The sequence below is a fragment of the Scomber scombrus genome, chromosome 22, assembly GCF_963691925.1.
Source record: "Scomber scombrus chromosome 22, fScoSco1.1, whole genome shotgun sequence".
Taxonomy (NCBI): domain Eukaryota; kingdom Metazoa; phylum Chordata; class Actinopteri; order Scombriformes; family Scombridae; genus Scomber; species Scomber scombrus.
The window spans coordinates 15,042,245-15,065,228 of NC_084991.1; the positions used below are offsets into that span (position 1 = coordinate 15,042,245).

At 39.6% G+C, this 22,984-nt stretch overlaps 1 protein-coding gene across 4 annotated transcripts in view; it reads right to left on the bottom strand.

The window, feature by feature from the left end:
- Positions 1 to 22,984, bottom strand: part of ppfia2 (PTPRF interacting protein alpha 2) — a 140,510-nt gene that overhangs the window by 39,137 nt on the left and 78,389 nt on the right. For all 4 annotated transcript variants that reach the window (XM_062443392.1, XM_062443393.1, XM_062443396.1 and 1 more), the window contains one exon: positions 2,700 to 2,801. In XM_062443392.1, the coding sequence (XP_062299376.1) occupies positions 2,700 to 2,801 (102 nt within the window). The remainder of the gene's footprint in view (positions 1 to 2,699; positions 2,802 to 22,984) is intronic.

Below are 22,984 nucleotides of genomic sequence, written 5' to 3' on the forward strand. Positions count from 1 at the left end.
TCTTCTTTGTTCTGGTTAATAGCCAAGATGCAGAGTTGTGAATGAGCTGAAGTCTCTCAGTGCGTTTTTCTTGAGGCCAGTTAAAAGTATGTTACAGTAATGGAGTCAACTTGAAATAAAACCATGAATTGGTTTTTCAACATCTTTTTGATTTATATATATGGTCATACTTCAGCTTTATTTCTCAGTCACCAAATGCCAGCATGTATAGTGAAAATAATAATGAACCAAGGCAACCTTTTGAAATATAAGTTTCTCAGAATGTGATCTCAAAGACTGACAGTCATCAAATGCTGTGCTAAGGTCAAACTTTTTTGAAGAATTGACACCTTATTTTCATCAGAGTTTAGTCTGAGGTCGCTGATTGTTTAGGTAAGAGCAGTTTTAGTGCTGTGGTTTGTTCTAAAGACATTATATTATTATAGTATATTGTTTTCTTTAAGGAAGGAATTTATTTGCACTGAAACTATCTTATTAATGAGTGGGGGGTTGGATATCAGCCTATAACTGGTCAGTGCATTACCATCTAAGTTGGGTTTCTTTAGTAATAGTTTTACAACAGCTGTTTTGAAGAGATGTATTTATAGTCTTCAGAACATGATTTGAAACACTGTTGAAACACCCTGTAGGTACAGCATCAATACATGCAGTGAAGTAGTTACACTCAGTAACAGCCTTGTAAAGCTCAGTTAATATTAACAGTGAATTTTTCCATGGTTACATCATTATTACAGGATGTGCTGAACTCATCTGTATTAACATCAGCAGCATCTTCAATGATGAGATCTAACAAGCATCAAACTGAATACAAGCATTGTATTATACAGTACAGCCAAAGTCTCTGAAGTCTGAACAAGGATGCTAAGTAGTCTAATGTGAAAGTGGAGGGCTCTAAAGGGGGTACACGTTGGGTGTGCAGGATATATCTATTTGAATGTTGGTTGGAGCAAGTGGTCAGCATCATCATCATTGGATACAATTTCAGAAAAGCTTTTACTGAGCTTAACCAGGCATGTTCTGTAAATCCATCATCTTCCAGAAAACGTTATGCATCCATATAAGGTTCCAAATAAAGTAGCAAAAGTGAGGCAAAATTGCCATCCCTACCCTAAATCTGATTAATAACATAAAATCTGTTGCATCTGTTTTTTATTACTCTAACTTTAAAAGAAACAGAGACACAATCAATTATATTTATATCCCCTTTCTGTGTTACCACTGCCTCAAGCAAAGTCCACTGTTCTCTGTAGGATGGGGCAAACACATTTTCAATAGAAAACATTTTAGCTGGCAGGAGTGATCAAAATCTCTGCAGGAGTGGGTGATGAGTTGAAAAAGACCCTGTGCAGCAGACCTCCACAGTAGTTAAAATAGACTGAGTGTCATCTTGTCTGTTGTCTGTCTCTGAAAGATCCATCAGTAGCCATCATGTCTGCAGACATACTCCTGCACACTCAACAAAATGCCCACTATTGAATCAATCAGGAAGTGCATGTTAACTCTGACTTCTGCGTTATGTAATGCCTCCAGAATAACAGCAGGCAACAGCCACAGTCTCCTCCTGTTCAGTGCATATTTTTCATCTCCTATCTGTTGCATTCCCTTTTTCTGTCTTGTCTTGTCTCTGCACCACTACTGAGTCTATGAATTTACATGCATGTCAATTGGTTTGGATGCCTTCTACTGTCACCACATCTGTTGTCAGCTCCTCAGTCCACTAGCTGCCTGCACATGTCTTTGAAGATTTAATTATGCCCTGTAAAAGCCTACCGGCGACTGAACCAAGCTTAATTAAACTTTGGTTGGTAATTGCCCATTGGAGGGTTTGAGGTGATAATAAAGTGAAAGAGCGAAAATGACTTTTGGCTGTCGCTGCTTCTTGTACCTCACCTCCCTCTTTTTTCTTTTTTCTTCTTTCTCAGTCGTTGTTGTGCTACAGTCTTCTGCCTCCACCCAGAGAAAGATAGTGCAAGACTGTAAATCCACACTTAATCAGCACTGGGATGGAAAACAGAGTCTTATCTGTCAACAGCAGAACATGCCTAGTGCTTTAAAAAGGAAATGTTTTTTTATTGAAGATACAGGACTTCAGCTCTGCAAAATTGAGCTGATCCGCTAATGTTTTTGGCTGTTTATTTTATTTTTTTCAAATACTTTGAACTGGACACTGCGGGGCATCAGTGCCATTTGGACTTAGTTTTACTGTTGAGCAGCCATCCAAGTAAAGTAAGTGGAAAAGTGCTCGGGCAAAATGTGGCGAGCTAATGAGGTATGTCTGGGCATTGGAAACAGAGAGTGCGCATGGTTGCTCCAGTGCTTCCAGAGCCCTAAAAAACCATACCCACCAGATAGCTTAAGCTTTCTCGGGACACTGTCTATTCCAAGGTGCAGTAGTAAGCTTTGAATTTTTGCAGCTGACTTGAACATTTGAGACAAATTTTGAATCTTTAGAGAATCTGAATATGTTTGATTGGAAATGTCAAAGATATAGTTTGGCTTATGTTTGTCTCTTTATGCCAAAAAGCAACTGAATTACTTAGAGACTTGTCAGTTGAATCAGTGACAAGACGAGGGCTCCTTAAATTGCAACTAGATGCAGATTCTAATCAATCAAGGTGACAAGAGAGTATAAACTAGTAGATGCTTTGAGGTGTGTGTGTGTGTGTGTCTGTGTGTGTGTGTATGTGTGTTGCCCTTACCCTGGTGTTGTTCCTCTCGGCTTTGAGCTCAGAGATCTCCTCCTCCTTCTCCAGCAGCTGCTCCCTGCAGGCGTTCAGCTCCTTGGTCAGCGCAGCAAACTCCTGAGCAAGGACAATAAGAAAAGGAGAACGGCTGGGTCAGCATCACACAATACCCTGCAACAGCCCTCAATGTTGTAAGGTGCAGTGATGCAATAACATATAATGAAACAAGAGTGGTTAGAGGGTAGCTGACTGTAGGAAATGAACAATGAAAATATATCAAAGAGAGAATCATTAACCTTTGAGACAAGTCCAGGTCAAAACTGATTCCAGAAAATATTGCACTCTCTTAGTGACAGACACTGGTGTAGTTTTCCCTTCTGGCACATATTTAAAAATGTTAAAAAAAATAAAAAATACTTCTACTTCTATGCTAATTTGATACTGTACTGAGAATAGTTCAAGCTTGCCACTACATCTGGGTGAAATGGTTCAATCCATGGGACAATAGGGGGGTGGTGGCGGTGGGGGATTGGATCCACTAATGTTAATCTGTGGATAAAAGAGGATTGGCTCTATACAGTGGTGTGGGCGTAGTGCCAGGCGTAGTGGGTTTACACCTACTGAGTGACAGCACATGGGAGGGATGAGAGGACTGTGCTTTTTTACTAGCTGTGGAGTCCTACTATAAACCGAGCGTGACACTATGAACAACAGCTGAGAGGACAGACTGTGTGGCTGCCGTCTGTGATGGAGAGAGGCAGGTAGGGGGCTGCATCACAATGGCAGATTGCAGTTTTAGACATACTTTGGGAGGATGTGAAGGGAATGAAGGAGAATGAGTAGGAGGAGCAGAAAGGAAAGAAAGAGGAGGAAGAAAAGAGGACCTGTTTCCAGAGCAGCTCAGCTCTATTTAGCATGATTACTAGTATAAAAGTAGTACTAGTATAATGTAGTTTAGAGGTCACAAAGTGCATATACTAAAGGGCTGTTGTCTCTGTTATGAAGGGAGGTCTGTCTCAATGAGTAAAATACCTACAAACAAAGGAATGCAAACTTCTGGTTAATATGTCAATCAAGTCCAAAACATACAGCTCCAGCCTGCCAGCTTGTCTCCTCTGCCAAACCAACAGCTATGCTCTCTGTCTCAATCTATTTTTCCTGTAGATGGATACCAACAAAAGAATTTAAGTACGCCTGAACTACATTTATACAGCAATTACAGCCTGATCACCCTGCTGTTCTCTCCCAAACCACAAAAAACAGTCTTCTAGCACTCTTGTTTCACTCTGGTATTCTCTGTTTTATGCTGTACTGTAATGTTTCCAATAAACAACCATCAGAGCAGGAGAGGCCGCCTGTCAGACTTCAAACCTTTTGTCCCTGTCACCCCAGTCTAAATTAAGCCAAGTCTGAACAGGCATGTCTCTGGAGTGGGTCACGTCAGGAAGTTACAAAGACAGGACTGTCTCCGATGTGACTCCTGGGAGACAGGAGGGGTCGTGTTACATTTGAATGTCGAATGGGTTGATGTGACGCAATAACCAGCATGCTCTGCGTTCGATTACAGAGTCAAAAGAAGGGAAATGTGTGTATTTGTTTGCAGGATGCAGAGTATTCCAGGAATTGATACATACAATAGCCTCAATCTCAGCAGCTATGGGTTGCAGTGTATATTGATTTTTGTCAGTGCAGAAGAATGCTTGAGGGCTAAAACATGAGAGACCATGATGAAATTTTTAAATAAACTAAAATAATAAAATCAATTAATACCACAGATTCAACTGATTACTGTTATTATTTAGAACTGAAGCAAGAAGAAGATTCATTTATTGCCAACAATTTCAATAATTTATTAATGTAAGTAATTTATCAGGAGAAAAAAAAGCCAAATTAAAAAAAAGACTGTTCAATAATGAAAATAATTATTTATTACAGCCATATAAGTGTTGCTTTATTAATATAACTATTGTCAAATTAACCTGAAACTGTCTGCTTCACATGAAAAAATCTTAAAAAGCTGTCAGCTATAGACAGCTAGTCATCTGGCCGTCTGACATTATAATTCAGAATCTGTAAACCATCTGTCCTTCAGGAGACATGGACAATAACACAGTGTTACAGACAAACTCCAGGGAGTCTGACAATACTGTGTCTCGTAGCTACAGTTGCGAAACAAATCCATATAGACCTTATAGAGCAACAAATCCTCTGCACAAAGACACCATACTGCTAACTATCACTGTGTTATGAGTGAAGGCATCGAAAAAAAATCAAGTGGATTTACTTCTGGGATCAATGAGACTACATTTTAAGTCATTTACAACAAGCAGGGCAGCTATGTGAAGTAAGATGGCCTCACCAGTCTATTACAATAGGGGATGAATAGTGTGAAGTTGCAGGCTTCAGCCATTCTTGTCAGATCTGTGCTGGACCTGAACTCCTGTAAGTAATAGTGGGACAGCCTCATCTATTCTCAATGTTCAAGATAAGAGGCTTTGGGATCGTGCAACATCTTTCAGTCCAATTCATTTCAAAGTGGATCGCTGCAGTGTCTTGTTACAACTCCTGGAGTGGCAGAAGGGTGAGAATAAAGGTTCTAAAAATATGGAAACTCAGAGCAGCCATAATGGCTCTTAATGTTTCCTGCCAATTACGTTGCCTGCATGATCATAACTGAATTATCTCATAACTAATTAACACTTTGAAGTGCTCGTGCTTTATTAGATACACAAATAAATCCACACAGCCATGCAAAGAGTGAAGATTGCACAGATGTTGATTTAACTATACTGCAGTTTAAGGGCTGTATTTAGCCGACAAGGACCTTTCAATGTGCTCCATTATCACAATATAATTTCCAATTTTTTCACACACTGTCAAAATATAATTTGAAGTGTTAATCAACTGTTGTTTGTCCTTGTGATGTTATTCAGTTCTGTAAGGCAACCTGACAATATTTTTCTACTAACTTCCTATCTAAGGTAGCATAAAGTCTGGATCAAGGTGATGGAAAACGTTGGTGAAAAACACTGGGGGAGAGATGTGTTAAATATTTTAATTAACTGGGTAAAGCTGTCACTTGAGACCACACAGACAAAACCAAACATTGGTGTTTGGTCCCAACATCTCTGAGAGATAACACCAATAACAACCTGATTGTAATTGGTGCACAGAAGTCAAGAAAGCAAAGGTTAAACTGTCAGGACAGATGTGCCTGTAGAGTTAACACCTGGATTAACTACAAAGGAGGGCCAGGTCAACTGTTGATGACCCATCTGGTACCATGGCAACAAAAGATAGTGGAAAAGAGTGTTGGCGTGGTAACCAAGTCATCTCGATCAGGAGCTGACCTACAATTGGCTGACACAACTGAATAAAGACAGAGAAAAGCTTACATATGTAAGACTGTACACAATATTTTATTAGCCTTTGTTTTACATTAGATTATATTTAAATTATTACCAATGCAAGATTACGTGGATATTGCTATATTTATATTGTAATGAGGTTACTATGCCAACATTAAAATTACATTTCCTGAAACCTACTATTATTTTGCTGCTAATATCATCCAAATTCCCCACAGTGATCATTACACTTTCATTCTATCCTAAATTATCATGGGAATATTATGTAAATGAAGCACCTCTGTCATTAAAGAATACAATACTTCTTTGCCTCACTGCATTTTTACAAACTTGGTGTGTGCCTTAGGTCAGGCACAAAAAAAGAAGCTTAGAGCTCAAAAATCTCTCTCCCAGAGGAATGCAGCTAATCACCTCCTCTTAAGAAAAACAGCCCTTCTGCAAATTGCACCGTTTGCTTTAATGCTAGTGAGACCCAACAATCCCCTGCATGGGCCCCAACAGTGTTAACAAGCTTCAACTTCTTCAGGATGTGACAGCAGTATAGGCTACGCTCTCTCTGAAGCTTCCTCTTTAAACCAGCCGTGTTACAGCAATCATTTCTCATATGACAAATCTGAAGAAAAGGCTGTGACCTCAGAGGCGAAGAGATGCTTTTAAGACTGCCTCTTCCCAAATGCCACACTGTCAGGATTTCCCCAAAATCCACCAAATAATGCTAGTGCTATAACAGCAGCTTGCATGTCAAAAAAGACTGTCTGATTAAGTCAAAAAAGAAGGGAAATGTACAGAAAAGTGTTTCTATTTCATGCAATAGTTTGATATTTAGATTTTTATCTGGAGATCAGTTTAGCCTTGTATAAAGACTGGAAGCAGGGGGAACTGCCTGCCTGGCTCCTCTCTAAAGTGAAAAAACAAAATAAAATCAAAAGTCTGCCTACCAGCCACTCTGTTTGTTTTTCTCATGTATGTTTTATCTCCTTTTAAAAAAAAATCCATTCACATTATTGTACTATAAAGACAACAAATTGTGTTGTTTTGAACGAGAGGTTGCTGGTTTTCCACTTTCAGATTCATTTTTATAAAAACCAAGAGTCCTTTTCTTTCATTTTCCTAAAAAACATTACAACAACCTATCACACTGTGCTTGTTTGCATATGTATTACTCTGACATACTATATCTGCAAGTAACTGGTGACGCCAACATGTACTCAACAACCCGTATCACAACAACAAAAAACATACAAGGTGTAACATAAACCTCATACTCAACCAGAGTTGCTTCTATTCTGACCACACTGAATTATTCACAGCATTGAAAATGCAGAAAATGGAGGTTTTTATTTCCATTCAATTATATTTATTTTGCTCTATCGCTCGAGGAAAACACAACCTGGTGATTTTTTTATTCCCAGGAAACACTGCCTCCGAGGCACAGCTCTCATAAATAATCTGAAAATGGGATGGTAGGGCCGGAAACAGAGAGAAGCAAATGGCCAAATGCGCTGTGGTGGAAATATGATTCAGTGAGCAGAGAGACAGAGAGAAAAGTACTAGCACATAAATAAAAAAGGTGAGGGTGCACATGCTGGGTTTGCGTGACAGAGTATCTTCAGCACATCAGGTGGACAAGTGGACATTTACCTCTGCAAGCCAAGCAGAGGTAGAGAGTGATATACTATGTACACACTCACAGAGTCAGACATGCAGTGCACCGTTAGGAACCTGGGGACATTTGAAAATCTCCCTCAGGATAAAACATGACATTAATGCTGACAGTCCTGGATGCTGCCAACTGATGCCCAGCTGTGAACAGCAGCAGCGTTTCCTAACAATAGCAGATCTGTGGTTTCTAATAATTAGGTTTTGATTGTTGTGTCGACTGTTAAATAAGGATGAAACGAGCACCTGGATAGTTGGCTGAATATCGAGCTCTTTATCGCTCTGTCTGTGTTTTCATCGAAAATGTTATACAAGGTCGTTTCATCAGTGACCAGTTTGATGAAGTGTTACTGCTGTACTTTATAGTCCATTCAAACAGCTGGGAAGTATAAAATCCCACTTGGATGAACTGAGGTTTTGCAGCAAGCCTCTCTCTAGCACTATTTTACCCATGACCTGCTGGACAACTATCCCCCCACCTCCTCTTTTCCATTTCTCATTACCTGGGCAAACTGCCTAGCACTGCAATATGTCAGGTAGTGTGTGTCTATGTCTATGTGTGTGTGTGTGTGTGTGTGTGTGTGTGTGTGTGTGTGTGTGTGTGTGTGTGTGTGTGTGTGTGTGTGTGTGTGTGTATGTGTGTGTGTGTGTGAGTCTGTCTGGAAGGTGAACTCTAAATGAAATGGTGGACAAGGCTTCATCCCTGAGTGGGCCGACTGTCGGCCAAAAAATTACAACAGCAGCTCTTGTCTTCTTTTCTTTTTTTCTTTTTTTTTAAATAGGAGGTGTGCTTCTGCAGGAGAGTCATGCTTCCAGGCTAAAAACAAAAGCCGGCAATTGCACATCACTCTCAGGAGAGACTGAGAAATGTTGGTGTGAGTGATGGCGTGCTGATTCACTAAATGAAACACAGACAGCAGCTAAAAAAAAACCTGCCATGCATGTGATGATGGTGCTACCTTCATCTCCTGCAGCCCAGCTGAGATAAGAAATGCAATATGAAACCAACAGCAGCTTCAAATTTCTGAAAATAGGCAAATCTGAAATAAGTAAATCAGACTTCACTGTATAATCTCTAAACACTCTTCCCAAGAATAAATTAGACAAATTATGACATAACATTCATGGCAAGATGCTTTCAAACAGTAAAAGGAGCTGCTTGTGAATGCATCGTGACTCTAATTTGCTCCACTGAAAAACATTCCCGGAAATTACCAGAAGATAAGCAACGAGCCACAAACAGAATTGTGATTGTGATATTTGTGCTTTCTCAATTATTACATCTGAGTTCAAGAGAAGTTCCGCTGTAGGGCTTAAATATTTGATAATCAGCGTTATATTTACAATGTGAGACCAAAGAGAGGACATGGACAGAGGGAGCTTGTAAATAAATGATAAGATGATCCCTACTGCTATCAATGCTGCTTTTCTCACAGTTAACTAAATGTCGACGCTGCACTAAAGCGGACTAATGTGGTTCTAATCACATTTATACATTCAAATGAGATAAATGAAAACATAAAGCCTTGCAATTACACTGTATTCTGTTGAAATCAGAGTTAGGCTACAGTAAATCAGGGAAGATGACTAGTGTAGCAGCTGTGAAATACTTTTTTTTTTTCTTTCCATTTTTGGATTCCTCTATTTTTTCCTGTACTATTTGTTCTATGTACCATGCTCTACTGCAGGTAACAGGGATTGGAGGGATGTATTTGAAGGCTGGGTCAATGTGAGTATTTCCTTTCAAATATATCCCCCATAAATGTAAATATTCCGTCATTTGCAAAGATTTTAAAATCAATCTACATAGAACAGCCTCTAAAACAACATTTAAACCACCCATTTGGTGAACGTATGGAAAATAATAGTAGTATACAGCTGATAGATCACAACAAGCAGGAACAGCTAGCTCACAATAAATTAAAATAAAGAAACAGGACACTGAAATGCATATACTGACATTTCTATGTGTTTTTTTATCTTCTTAAAGCAAAGAGGAGCAGGTTTCATATTTCTTTTTTACAGACTGACAAACTATCTTAAGATGTGGACTACAAAAAGAAGGGACCTCATCATATCAAAGCCACACAACGGCAACCAAGAGCAGTCCAGTGCCAGCTGGATTATTGGCCTACATCTTGCTGATAAAGACGGATCGGTCACTGAGACTCTTGTTCCGACAACAAGGAGCCACGGAGACCTTCAGGATCAGCCTCTGCACATGAGTTTCACCTCGGCCAGCAGGCTCGTTTCCTCAGCTTTAAATATTCAAGAAGGTTATCCGTGCTGAGCGAGCATCTCCTCTTCGTCGTGGCGACATACCGGCGAGTTGATGGTGGGTGACAAATGTTACAACAGCAGCAAGCATGCTTCTGTCAATGACGACTCTCCAGGAAGTATGCAGTTGCCTTTGATCTGTGTCAAAATAATAGCAAGGACACGCCCCGCCTCAGCTGACAATCGAACAGTGGCTGTCAGACAGTCCCATAATACCTGCAGAACCTATGTGAGAACCTCAAAGGCATGCATATTACAGTATTTGAGGGCCACTCATCCTTTTATTCTCTGAAGGGAAACTGGCAGGTTGTAAAACCATCACAACTTCAAAGAGCTGCTCTTTGGAATAATTCAATGTACACACAGAGGAGCTGTAGAGGACAATTGTAAAAGCGTCAATCTAGATTGGATTTTTATTGCTTTCCCAACATAAGAAACACATGCAACCTGATAAAGCAATATGCCTGTCTAATTTTATATCTCCTTGTACATGCCCTCTAAAAAAAAGGGAAAAAAAGAAATAAGAGAAATCCACACAAAATCTAATGGCATTTCCTGGAGGTGAATCGTTTATGTATAATGAACCTTGCAGAAATTAATCATTCACAATTAACTATTAACTCAGAGTGAGCCAGCCATGAACAACGTGAAACCACTAAATTCTCACGGTTGAATAACGCATTGATTTTATTCAGCTTGATTGCCTGAGATTATTTTTGGAATTAGACAATCAAACAGTCTGACAAAGGAGCTTAAAGAGACAAAAGGGTAAGTGGAATAAACAAACAAACGCTCAATTCTTGAAAAAAAGGACAATGAGTGGTTGTATTCTTCCTGAAAAAGGACATTGCGTGACACTGTTGTGATATCAGGACGGTGTTGGACCGCTCATTGCACTGATGCCTTTAATGGGACCAGAGGCAAACAATAGCAGGATGAAAAACAGGTACTTGTAGATGGAAGAGGATTATTTCACGGATAGTACAGGAGACATGTACAGTGGATGAAAAAAAAATAATAGAAAATGAAACGTGAGGAGTGAATAGATGTGTGTATATGAGAAAGAGTGTGATGGCGATGAGGGTGGGAGGGGTGTGATTTACAATAACCTTTAGCTGGCGAGGTAAAAGGGGTCGTCTCTATGTTGTAAAGGCCCCTTCAGGCCAAGACATAAATCTGAGAGTGGAAATTACAGCCTGGCAATTTACTGCCCCTTTGAGCACCTAATAACTAATTTTGATCCCTTTGAACTCCCGTATGAGGACCTGCCACACCTTAACAGCCTCACAGCATCAACCACAGCCAGAGACATCAGCCGCAGGCAACAACCTCTAACCTCCAGAATGCAGGAGAATGAACGCAATGCAGGATTGATTGAAATGTGTCTCTTCACAGGAGACATATGAGGATTAGTCTCACAACAAATACGAGGATAGAAAAATATCCCTTTTGTTTACTTGTATGTACTATTAAAAGTAGTTCATTTTCTGCACAGACAATGTTTGACGGCTGGTTTGAATGTGCATAAAGCTCTTTAATCATCAGTACAAATGGTGAGCAACTGCATTTGAAATAATCAGTACAATCACTGATGCAAGTGATACGAACAGCAAGCTAAATCTTAAGATTATGGTTTGAAGAAACTTGATACACAACGATGATATTCAATATTAAATTATTTCACTTTTAGATTCTGGGCCGATATCATATAAGTTCTGTAATGCAGTGTTTTGTTCCTAATTATAACACAATCTGCAATTTGCTCCAGCTCTGACTTGCCCCCTCTGACTAACTCCTCCATAGCAACAGTGGCTGAGGATCATGGGTATCACAGAGAGTTATACGAGAGGATGGATACTACAACAAATATGAAGCCAGCACCAGCAGCTTGTAAGCTTAGTTTAGCACTAGACTGGAATCAGGGGGAAACACCAAGTCTGAAGCTAATATAATCTGCCGACTAGCAACCCTACAGTTCACTAATTATAATGTTATAGTACATCTTAAACTGTTCAACTTGTACAAAAACTAAAGAGTTACAATACATCCTAAGCTAAACTCATTGGCTGCGGCAGGTATCTTCATAATAAATAGACAAATATGAGAGTGATATCCACCCTTTCATTATACTCAGCAAGAAAGAAACAGCATATTTCCTTTGACTACACTTCTTGCCTTGAACATCATAAATGTCATGGTCAACAATGAATGAAGAATCCCAATTCTATTTCTTGTCAATATTTTATCATTTGTGCCCTGAGAAAAGTGTCCTCAACCACATTCTTTCTGTATCCACAGCAGCTCATCACCATGTTCTATGTATGTTTCCAAGTAAATGTTGTCTGTCCAAGAGGTGAGGAAATACCTGGGGAAGCAGTGAACATCCCTGCACTGTCTGAAATGAATAATGATTCAAATAGTACGCTTGGGAGAGACTACATAATACATATTGTAATCATTTTAGATAGTAAATCTCCATCTCCTGGTTTCTACGGCACAGAACCAAAAGTAAGAACTGCTATAGTCTGATACACTGTGGACTATGAACAAAAAGCGCTGTCAGCACTGTGGAGACACAAGCTCCACTTACACATAAGAGATCTACCTGGCCTCATGTGTGCACGAGTGAGTGCAAGGTGAAGGTTAAGAAGCAACGAACCTCATCTCTAGACGGATTATTTAGCTTTCACTGGGGAAATGAGAGCGAGGCTATGAAAGAAACCCCAAAGACATCTCCAGTACATGAGCTCTTGGACTTGGAAAATTCAGTTCCAGTGTATGGTACAGTGATAAACGGATGCCACTGCAATGCATGGTGATACGGTGCCCATATTAAAAAGGTCAGGGAGGGGGGGGTGGGCATTTTATTACCCGATGAGAATGCCTTCTCTCTGTTTTCCACATGTAATGTTCTGTCACACTTTTTCTCATTTGGCCGCAGTAATGTTGGGCATCCAGGCAGCAACGAAGCTGCATATCACTGTGAAACACCCAAACAAGCATGGGCGGAAATGTCAGACCATCCATCATCTATTACCCACTCGGAGCAGAATGCAGCAAAGGAGACAAATAGTCCATATTGTTTTATTGGTGTTTTTTTGTTTTATTTTGTTTTCTTGTTTTTTTTCCAAGGACACAACAGCAGCCGACCGGCTCTTGGTCGATGTGATGTGACTGTCATTCACCTTGTACAGCGGGATTAATGATTCCTATGATTGATGACCCAATGTCCTCTTACTCTAGCTATAGCTCAGAAATAGTATTACTGTTTCTTCTAGATTTTGATTAGAGTTTATAGTTATTTTCATTATTAACCCCTTGTACCTTAGGTTGTATTTGGTAAGATGCCACAGTCTTTATTCATAGGCTTACTGTATGTCAAATACGATCTTTTTAGGATCCTCAGAAAGTTCATAATTTGACATGAGATGAACTATACAGCATATGAAACAGGACACAATGAAAAACAATCACACACATTTAATAGTATTTTGGTTTTTGTTCATATCTTTAAATGTTTTCAAACAGATGGCAAATGTTTTTTTGTGATTCCATTTCAGACACGTATGTTTTGAGTTTTTGGGACTTTGGTGTCCATCATGCGTTGAGTGGTGAAAACAGGAAAGTCAGCATAATATCAGGGTTTCTCACATTGTTTTAATAAAAAAGGTGGACCTCTTTGTCTTACACATTATAAAATTAAGAACTTAAAGTACTTTTATCAAATGAAAAAAGAGCAGTGGTACTATCTAACACAGCATGTACAATACATTTAAAGAGGGTGAATGAGTTTGAGTTTAGGCCTTCATCTATGCCTTAAATTGATCATGTGATGAAATAGGCGGGGTACTACCTCAGATAAACAATTTTATGGTGAACAACCTGTCATACTACCATGGAGTCAGTAACCTGTTATTTTTTTAGGGATCAGGTTTTAGCTTATCTGCACTATGAGACATTAGAAGTTCCTGTTTGCACTGTAAACACCATTCATTATTTAATTAATGACTGAAGTCTAAATTTGATTATTTAAGGGCATGATCTACAGTTACTACAGTTAGTATATTTTATATAAAGTTACAATGATATAAAACAATGCAATGAGGGTAAACAGCTTATCACATTGTTTTTGCTGATTTCAGCACTTGTTTCTTCACATTTGGTCAGAGGCTTTACAGCATGTGTAGGTCAGAGGAATTAAATGCTTGTGATAAACAGTCCACAGAGGCACAGCCATGATCCACTGCACCAAACGCATGAAAAAACACAGCAATGGTAGATGAATGGACGGAGCAGAGATAAAAGCCACAGAACATGAGCTTCGGTTTAGTATTGTAAATCAAAGTCCGGTTCCCAGATAAGTGTGGCAATTTTAGTTAGCCAGATAACCAGCTGAGAGACAGAGCTGCTTGGTTGTAGGCGAGATGCCACATTTGGAAAATTCATCACACAAGTGGTGGGATTTGCAAAGATTACAGTGGGGAGAGGGTGGGCTTTGGAGCATTGATGATTCAATCCCTGCCCATGCAGATAACATCCAGTGACAGCCATGATAAACAAAACACCCTCTGTGCATCAAAGGAGGTCACCGTCTGATGCTCTTTTATGAAAAATAAGGTAAAATCAAGAAAAAGGTATTCATTTAAGAGGAATATGACAAAAAACTACTGGCATAAGGCAGCTGCATACAAATAGAACTACATCTTGAGAGTAGCAAAAGAGAAGTAATTCCCCCTTAATCTACTAGTTTTGGCGCTGAATTCAGCAGACATGAAATAGGTTGTACTCTCTTTACCCTTTAACATTTCCTCCTCCTCCTCTCCTGCTTTGTGGCAAGGGTGTTTTGTCCAAAAAATGGAGATTGAAAAGTGATCTCAGATCCTCAGGGAGTTCTGAACCCACTGGCCTGAACCTTGCTGTCATTTATCGCAGGACCTTGAAAGGGAAGCACTCTGAAACCTCAAGATTAAATTGAAAACTCCTTAAGGCACAAGAGGGTAAAGGTATGCTGTGCTGGAGGAACACAAGATAAAAAATATATCTAAGAAAGTACTGGACAGAGACACAAAAACTTTTATATTGCAGATGATCTTTGGGAAACTGGTGCAATGTGTTTATCTGTTATCTATTTTTTTCTCATTATTTGTCCAATGTCCCTTTGAGTCTCAAGGGGTATTTATTTCTTAAGTACACAAGTAAAGAATAATCCATTAACATTAACTACTATTTGATGGTTTCAAAGAGAACATAACATTGTCTACTTGATCTCAAACCATCAAGGTGATCACCTCTCTGATGCCAGTTTATGGTCGACTGTAAAACATTGTGTGTGGTGTAGCGAGCTACTTAGTGCAGGACACAGCATTAAAGCTAAATGGCTTGTAAATATCAAACGGCATGAATTAATAAGTATTGTCTCAGCATTTTGAACCCGACGATGGCATTTCAGAGCAGCAGATTGAACAGCACAGAGGGAGAGATTATAGTATTTGCACCGCTGCTATTTCACTCTACTGTATGATGCAAAGAAATTGCTGCAAAGGGTCAGTCTGCTCAAATTAAAAACTAACTAAAACCTATATATTTCCTTACTTGCATATGTGTGAAGACTATGTGAAGACTTTTTAAAAGAGATATATCTGTGAATTTCCGATGGTCAAGGGGCTCACAGCCTTGAAAGATTTATCCATCTCACTGTGATCACTTTTCATTGGAACATCTTTCTTCAACATTGGTTTTACTTCTGCTGGTCGGCTCAGGTTCAGTCCTCTCGGACCGTGTTGAGACCTGAGATATATCACTTTGTTTTTGACCCGCCCGTTTAACCCAACTGTTGTGATTTGTGACTATTGTGCCCCTAGAAAACTTACACGCTGTAAAGGGTTTTGTGTCCCAATGACATCCAACAATTGTGAGCTGTCATGTCATAAGCGGAATAACTGCATATCTAAAAGAGTTTTAACGTTAGGATTTAGATTTTTTTTTTGTGCTTATTTCATCCACTTTATGTTTGAAAATGTATCATTAAATATAGTTATGTTGCCTTCTTCTTTATGTAATGGTCATAAGAAATGTACAATAAAACAATTTAGCCCCCACTTTGAATAAACCCTTTAGAAATGTATCAAGAATTAACTTTCTTAGTGAAAGTACAATGATTTAAAAAAAAAAAAAAAAGAGAGCTCAGGATTTACTTGATTACATGCTATATTGAGCTGCACTAATAGAAATGTCACAGAAATACAAATCTCAAAAGGTACAGTACTGTGTGTCTAGGGAATGGGAGAACTATGTTGAGGTGCCTTAAAGGTCATCATTAAAACCATCTGATATTAAGCTTTGTCTCCTTTCTTGTCTTCTCCAGTCATCTGAGCTGTCTTTGTGAAGGCGGCGTTATCGCTCTCCTCCAGCCCTCTCTCCTGCGCAGTCTTGTGGACACTTAGCTATGTGGCAGATCACAGGGTTCCTACATGAATTATATGGACTCGAAAGAAAAATCACAGTGGTGGACGTGAAGCAAGATGGTATCAGAGGTGGCCCGAGGGCTCTCGATGATGCACAGTATGTGAGGTTGGTTTCAAAAACAAATTCAGAAATAGCCATTCATATCATGGCCAAACCCTGCCTAATACTCCTGCATCATCCATGCTGGCTTGTAGCAGCAGTATTGGCTTTTAAAGGTCATACCACTTGGGATACCAAGGATTTCATGTCATAAGGCTACTCTTTATAAATCAATAATGCCAGAATTTCACGGAAAAAGATACCTCGATGTATATTTAATCACACTTGGACAGACAAATATGTACATATTCAATTGCTGGTGAAGTTAACAGGAGAAGACATGCTGAGTATTTTCTCCCCTTTCTGTCTGCAGGTAAACACTGAATTTCAAATGGCCTCTGGCGCTATTCAAAATGAATTAGTGTTGAAGGCCTGGTGCTGTGAATCTCTGGCATTTTATAAAAGGTCTGGAGCACGAAAGAGACCACCTGAGAGTTAGCCTGCATTCAGGAAAGCGGTCAGAACGTGCACACTGATGAAAACAATTCTCTGTCTGTATGAACAATCGTTTTGTCCATTTAAAGAGCAATGTGGCTGCGTGTTTACAAGACAGATCAAGTTTATGATCTGCTACTTTTTTCTTGTAATGAAGCAGCAGCAGCAGGGAGAGAGAGTCTAGTCAGACAGAAATCACAAACAGTAACACAGAATGAGGCAGAATGGGATGATGATGCTGTCGGCTGGCAGGCAGGAAACTTTAGGTACTGAGATAAGGAAATATAGATGGACCTCCAGGGCTGGGAAATACAACACAAACACCTTGCAGCTGATGAACATGCAGTCCTGACTGCATGCATCAACTTTTGCAATGATTCAACCGGGTGATCAGTTTTCTTGTAAGAGTGATAAAACAGCTGTGATTGGTTCCAGCAGGATGCAATGATAAGAGATGATACTAGTTTTTAGGATTTGAAATGAGTTGTTGGTGAGGCAGCTCTCCTTTGCCTGACCTGGACTGATTTTGCATGATGAAGAGAGATGACTGGAAGTACACACACACACACACACACACAAACACACACACACACACACACACACACACACACACACACACACGTTTGTATAGCTATCTTAGTGAGGACATTCATTGACTTAATGCATTCCCTAGCCCCTTGCCATAACCTTAACCATCACAACTAAATGCCTCGCCCTTCTTACCTTCACCTTAAACCCAAGTCTGAAGCCTCAAACAGCCCTTTCACAGACACATAGAAATTCTGCCTGTAGGCACTCTGACCTCTCAGGAATGAAACACACAGACACAAGCTGAACACTTTTTGACCAGAATTGAAGTATAATGACAAAATGCTATTTTTAGAGAGAGCATTATCTGAGATTATCTCCTCTCTCTCTAGTTACATGTTCATTCACAATTGATGCATTACAGCAAGGCACATCTCTTTACATAGATTGGTTGATTTGAGATAGACATACTGTCCATCCAAACTACCAGCCTATCTGAATACAGCAAATATGATAACCCATGATAACATAAGGTTAATATATATGTTACTTCATGTGACTTAGTTCAACATCATGTTTTTCCACAATTAACCTATAAAAGAACAGCACCGCAGAGTCAGCTCTTTTGCTTACTCCTAGCCTCGTTCCTAGGTCAGTGTCCACTTTACATTATGGAAACATGAGATCAGAGTCCAACATGCGTGTACGGTGCATGTAGTCTGACAGTGGTTAATGTACAAGAGTCATGTAGTCTTTCATAGTAAAGAATAATCCATAATCCATAATGCTTCACGCTACTTTAGCAACACACGCACAGACACACACTCATTGTCCTTGGGAGGTTAATGTTGCTGAACTCCTTGGGGGCTCAGTAGCCAGATGTTTTGCTGTGCCTGCTTGCCTGAGTTTTGGCCCCAGTGTCCCTTTACAAGCAGCATCCATCACACAAAGACATAGACACAAAGCTCACTGCAACATACATCCATCTGACTTGGACATAGCAAGTTCAAGTTGTTGATTGGACTCTATTAAATCATTTTGCAAATCCAATGATTAATCAATAAAACTATTATAAAAAAAAATGTTTTTGGTTTTGGACTGTTTGTGGGACAAAACAAGACATTGGATGATGTCACTTTGTGCACTAGGATATTGTGATCGTCATAAATCAAAGCTTCATGTTACTTTAAAGACTGGAGAAAAAAAATGGAAAATGTGGGCTTTTACCAGACTGGGAGGCTTTAATGAAAAACATTTTCGCATTGCATTATGGGTAGTCTAGTATTCTTTGTTTTTTTACCCATTTAAAGTCATAAAATCTGGATATTTTGGCTTTTGCTACATCGATTTTCACTCTTGTGAGTCCCCTTTGTAATACTTAACACTGTAATATCTGGTAATGCGTCTAAGAATCATTACCAGATGTTAGGGAGGAAAGGTAATGTTTTGATGCATACATGCTTTGTGTCTCCTGTATAATTACTGTTAAACCTAGCTCTTTACATACTTTGACAAGAGCTGTTTGTGGGACACTATATGGGACTCTCCATGAACACAAAAATGTATATTAGCCTACTTTATAATACAAACTTACTAATACTAAAAAGAAAGACAAATGTCTCAAAAAACACATATAGTGTATAATAAACAAATGAAGCTATACCGTAAGCACCATCTCAGCCTTCAGCTGCAACCTAACAAACAAAAAACAAACAGTAAAATTCCTCCAAACGTGCCCTGGTCATTGCAGTGAAAATGAACACCCAGGGGTCTTTGTTTGTTTGCTGCAGCTCTGGCCGGAGCTCGGACAGAGCTGTATTGGAGCAGAAGGAAGGATTACCTCACAGCAGCCTCACTCTCTCTCTCTCTATCTTTCTCTGTCTCTCCCCTCACCTGTCCCGCATGCCTACAGAGCACAATCGCTCTCAGTTTCGGTTCGCATCACCGAGCATTTCAGGGCTGCAGTCCTGAGTCACACATTCAGAGGGCAACGGCAAACAAGGGCAACAAATTCACTCACTGAACATTATGAGGCAGCGAATATGCTAACATGTGTAATGGCCAATGCTGTGAAGGTTTATTATTAGCTTTCTAAATCATAACATCTCTGGTAGGAATGAAAAAGACAGACATGGGATTAAAGTCCTCAGAAGGGCTAACACATGCTACATATCAAGTATGAAAGTGGGTGTGAAAGCGTCACCAGGTAGATAAAACTCACACATAAAGGTGAGAAATCCACCAAGATAGGTGAGAAATCCACCAAGATATGACTACATTTCTATCCCGCCTTATGAGGTAGACTATATTCGTACACATGACGCACAACCCATATACACCATGATACAGCAGTGATGATATAAAACCAGAGAACATGAAGCACTACAGCATCCTCAAAGGACACAAGCAAATGCAGAGCCTCCCCAGTGGCATCTTAATGTGATAGCGGAGGTCACATCAAGGGGAAAGGATCTGCTGCAGGAGGCACTGTTGAGGAAATGTACGACAGAAAAAACACTTGAAACCCATCTCAATAATACATGAGTGTGGATCTACAAAAAGGGGTCACTGAAAGTTGTATGAAATTAAAGGGCATGATTCAACAGATTTGTACTACAGAACTAATACACAGTCTGCCATTATACTGCAAGACAGTAGAGGAAAATTCAAAAGTCAGCAAGTTGTATGGCAACATGCCTGATTCTACGAGTCTTCCCTCCTGGCACAATGGCCAAATGTTTTCTAAGAACTGCCTTTTTGAGTCAGCCCTGATCTCACTTTCTTTGTACATAAACTGAGTCATAAGAATTACATTAAACTCACTAGATCATCATAAACTGATTGTAAAAACAAAGGGCACCTGCAAGAATATATGTACGATCAATTACAACTACTGTATGTAATTAATTGCTACTTTTTTGACTTTGTTGTGCAAGCTTTGTGTATATTCAAAAAGGCCAAAAATGTAAGGGCAGAAACTGGCCAATCATGGTGTGTTGCCAGTTCCATCCTCGACGGCAGTCTGCTCCCCACAGCTCTTGGAGGCTGTTTGTGTTGCCAGATCAAGATGTACCATGTGGAGCTAGCCCTGGTGGGATGAAGCGTTGCCAGATATGTGTCTGAAATCTCAAGGGTTACCGAGTTTGTCAGATATGTGTCAGAAATCTCCTGGGTTAGAGGGCTGCCAACACCGCCTCAACCCTCGACGGTTACTGGGTTGCCAGCTTTGTCTCAAACAGCAAGGTTTGACAGATATGCACCAAAGGCTCTCATGTGCTGTTGGGTTGCCAGATGCATGCCACAGTCGCTGAAATACAGGCTCTGAAGTTTGCCACACATGGTGAGCCCCTGAAGCACCAGCAGGGTTTGTCCCAGCTTCATACATGACACAATTTTTGATGTGGAGGATTTAAAAGCAACAGAAATTTCTTTCACAATGAATGTTTTTAAGGTTGACATAGTTCCAGTTACAATAAAACATTCTGTACTAGGATGTAATATTGTTTAATCAGGCACAGCATCTAAATCACCCTCTCACTGAGTTTTCAGAACAAAGAATTATTTAAAAATATGTGGCGTCAGCTTTCTTTGACTACAAAACAGTATCATTCCATCATTAACAAACGTCAATGATTAATGTACAGTATTTGCTTGTTCTGGCAGTTTGCTTTCTTCAGCTTAATTACTGTAGTGTATTTGGAAAGCCATAAGATTTATTTCTGCTGTGGACTTCATTGTAACCCTGGTGGAATAATACATATTTTTAACATTTTTATAACAGGAACTCAGAAAAAAGTAGGAGTTTTGTACCTCAGGTTTTATTTCCTTTGGACCAGTCAGTCAACAGACAGACTGACTTCATGTACACTAGGTTCTGCTGGTGTCAGCTTAAAATAGGGGCTCATATTGGGAAGAAGGTTTCTTCTTGAAGCTGACAATCAGCAGTTGAAAAGGATACTTTGAAATGCAAATTGTACTTCATAATGTAAACCATTTCACTGATGATTCAAAAATAGCCCCAGGGGAAAAGCCTTATGTATCTCCTTTTATCATTTCCTTTTTCTTTTTTGAGGCATGTTGGGTGTTTCACACAAGCAGAAATAGAAGGTGGAACATAATATGAGTGTAATTCAAGACAGACAGACGCTTCCAGAAAACTGCTGCCATTGGGGAAACAAAGCTACGTGTTCCTGCAGGTCTCAAATGAGCATGTTTATCTGATTTACAGCTCTTATTGTTCTTTTTAAAACACACGACACCCTCATTCACCATGCAGACGCAAAGAGTATACACAAAAACACACACCAGTACAATGTGAGAACAAAGGCTGTTGCTGATAAGCTAAGGGATTATTGTGATGACTGATTTTGCAGAAGAATGGACTGACCTTGAGCAACTGTATTTCCTTATGGTAGGAGGTACACATTCATTCAAAGTAAATCACACCGTAAAGAAGTGTCATCCAGCTTACATATATAGGATGGATAACGTCTGCACACAGAAAACCTTGCTGTTGTAAGGTGAATACAAATCTTTTGGAAAGCAGCCACAACATATGTCTCAGCGCTCGCTCTGCTATCCACACGCTGCTGTGCTCTTCATCATTCACTCAGCACTCCTCTTGTGTAACATGAATCAGTGATGATCAGACAATTCATCGCTCATCTTCTTCCTGCTCAGCTACAGGTGACGAGTTCCCGCGGTACCCAGAATGACTTTTACTGCGTTATCTTCCAGTCGAAGTTTGGTGTAGTCTGGTTTGACAAGATTCAAGAGATTTATTCTCACATGCAAAGCAACACAGCAGGCGGCACTGAAGGCTGTGAAATGTGGCTTCTTCAACTTCTACTTCTACAACTACTTAAGTACTCAGTTAAATATTAACAATTGTAAAAAGTAGAAAGAAAGATAAGAGAGAGAAGTCAAGAGAGAGTCAAAAATTATGAAAATATAGCATAGTGACTGACCGGATTACTTGACAACATTTCTGACAAAACATACATTTTGGATGTACGTGGGGAATAATATTTAGGACACCCTTGTTCTTCACTTCTGAAGGACTTAATAACTGAACCTGAAATGTTCTGCCATCAGACTGAACCGAAACTGTGCTTAAACATCTCAACATGAAGTATCACATTCAATATTTAGCTAGTTTTATAAAGGATTAACAGAAACAGTATGGATCATGGAAATACAAGCCAATAGCTGTTGTTTGTCTAGTGTTTTAGAGTGGATTTATATGTATGTTTGTGCATGTATACATGTAAATAAGAGCCTTGTGTATGTGTCTGTATAAGCATGTTCCTCAGTATATCCTGTCTACATCATCACTGAGGCACATCTGCATCCACAGCCATGGGAGAATGTCTATGCTAATCAGCTGGCGTGATCTGCTATGAGCTTGGCTCCAACCCGACAGGGAATCCTACCCTACAAAAGCTGCTATTTATATCCCTCCCAAGTTCC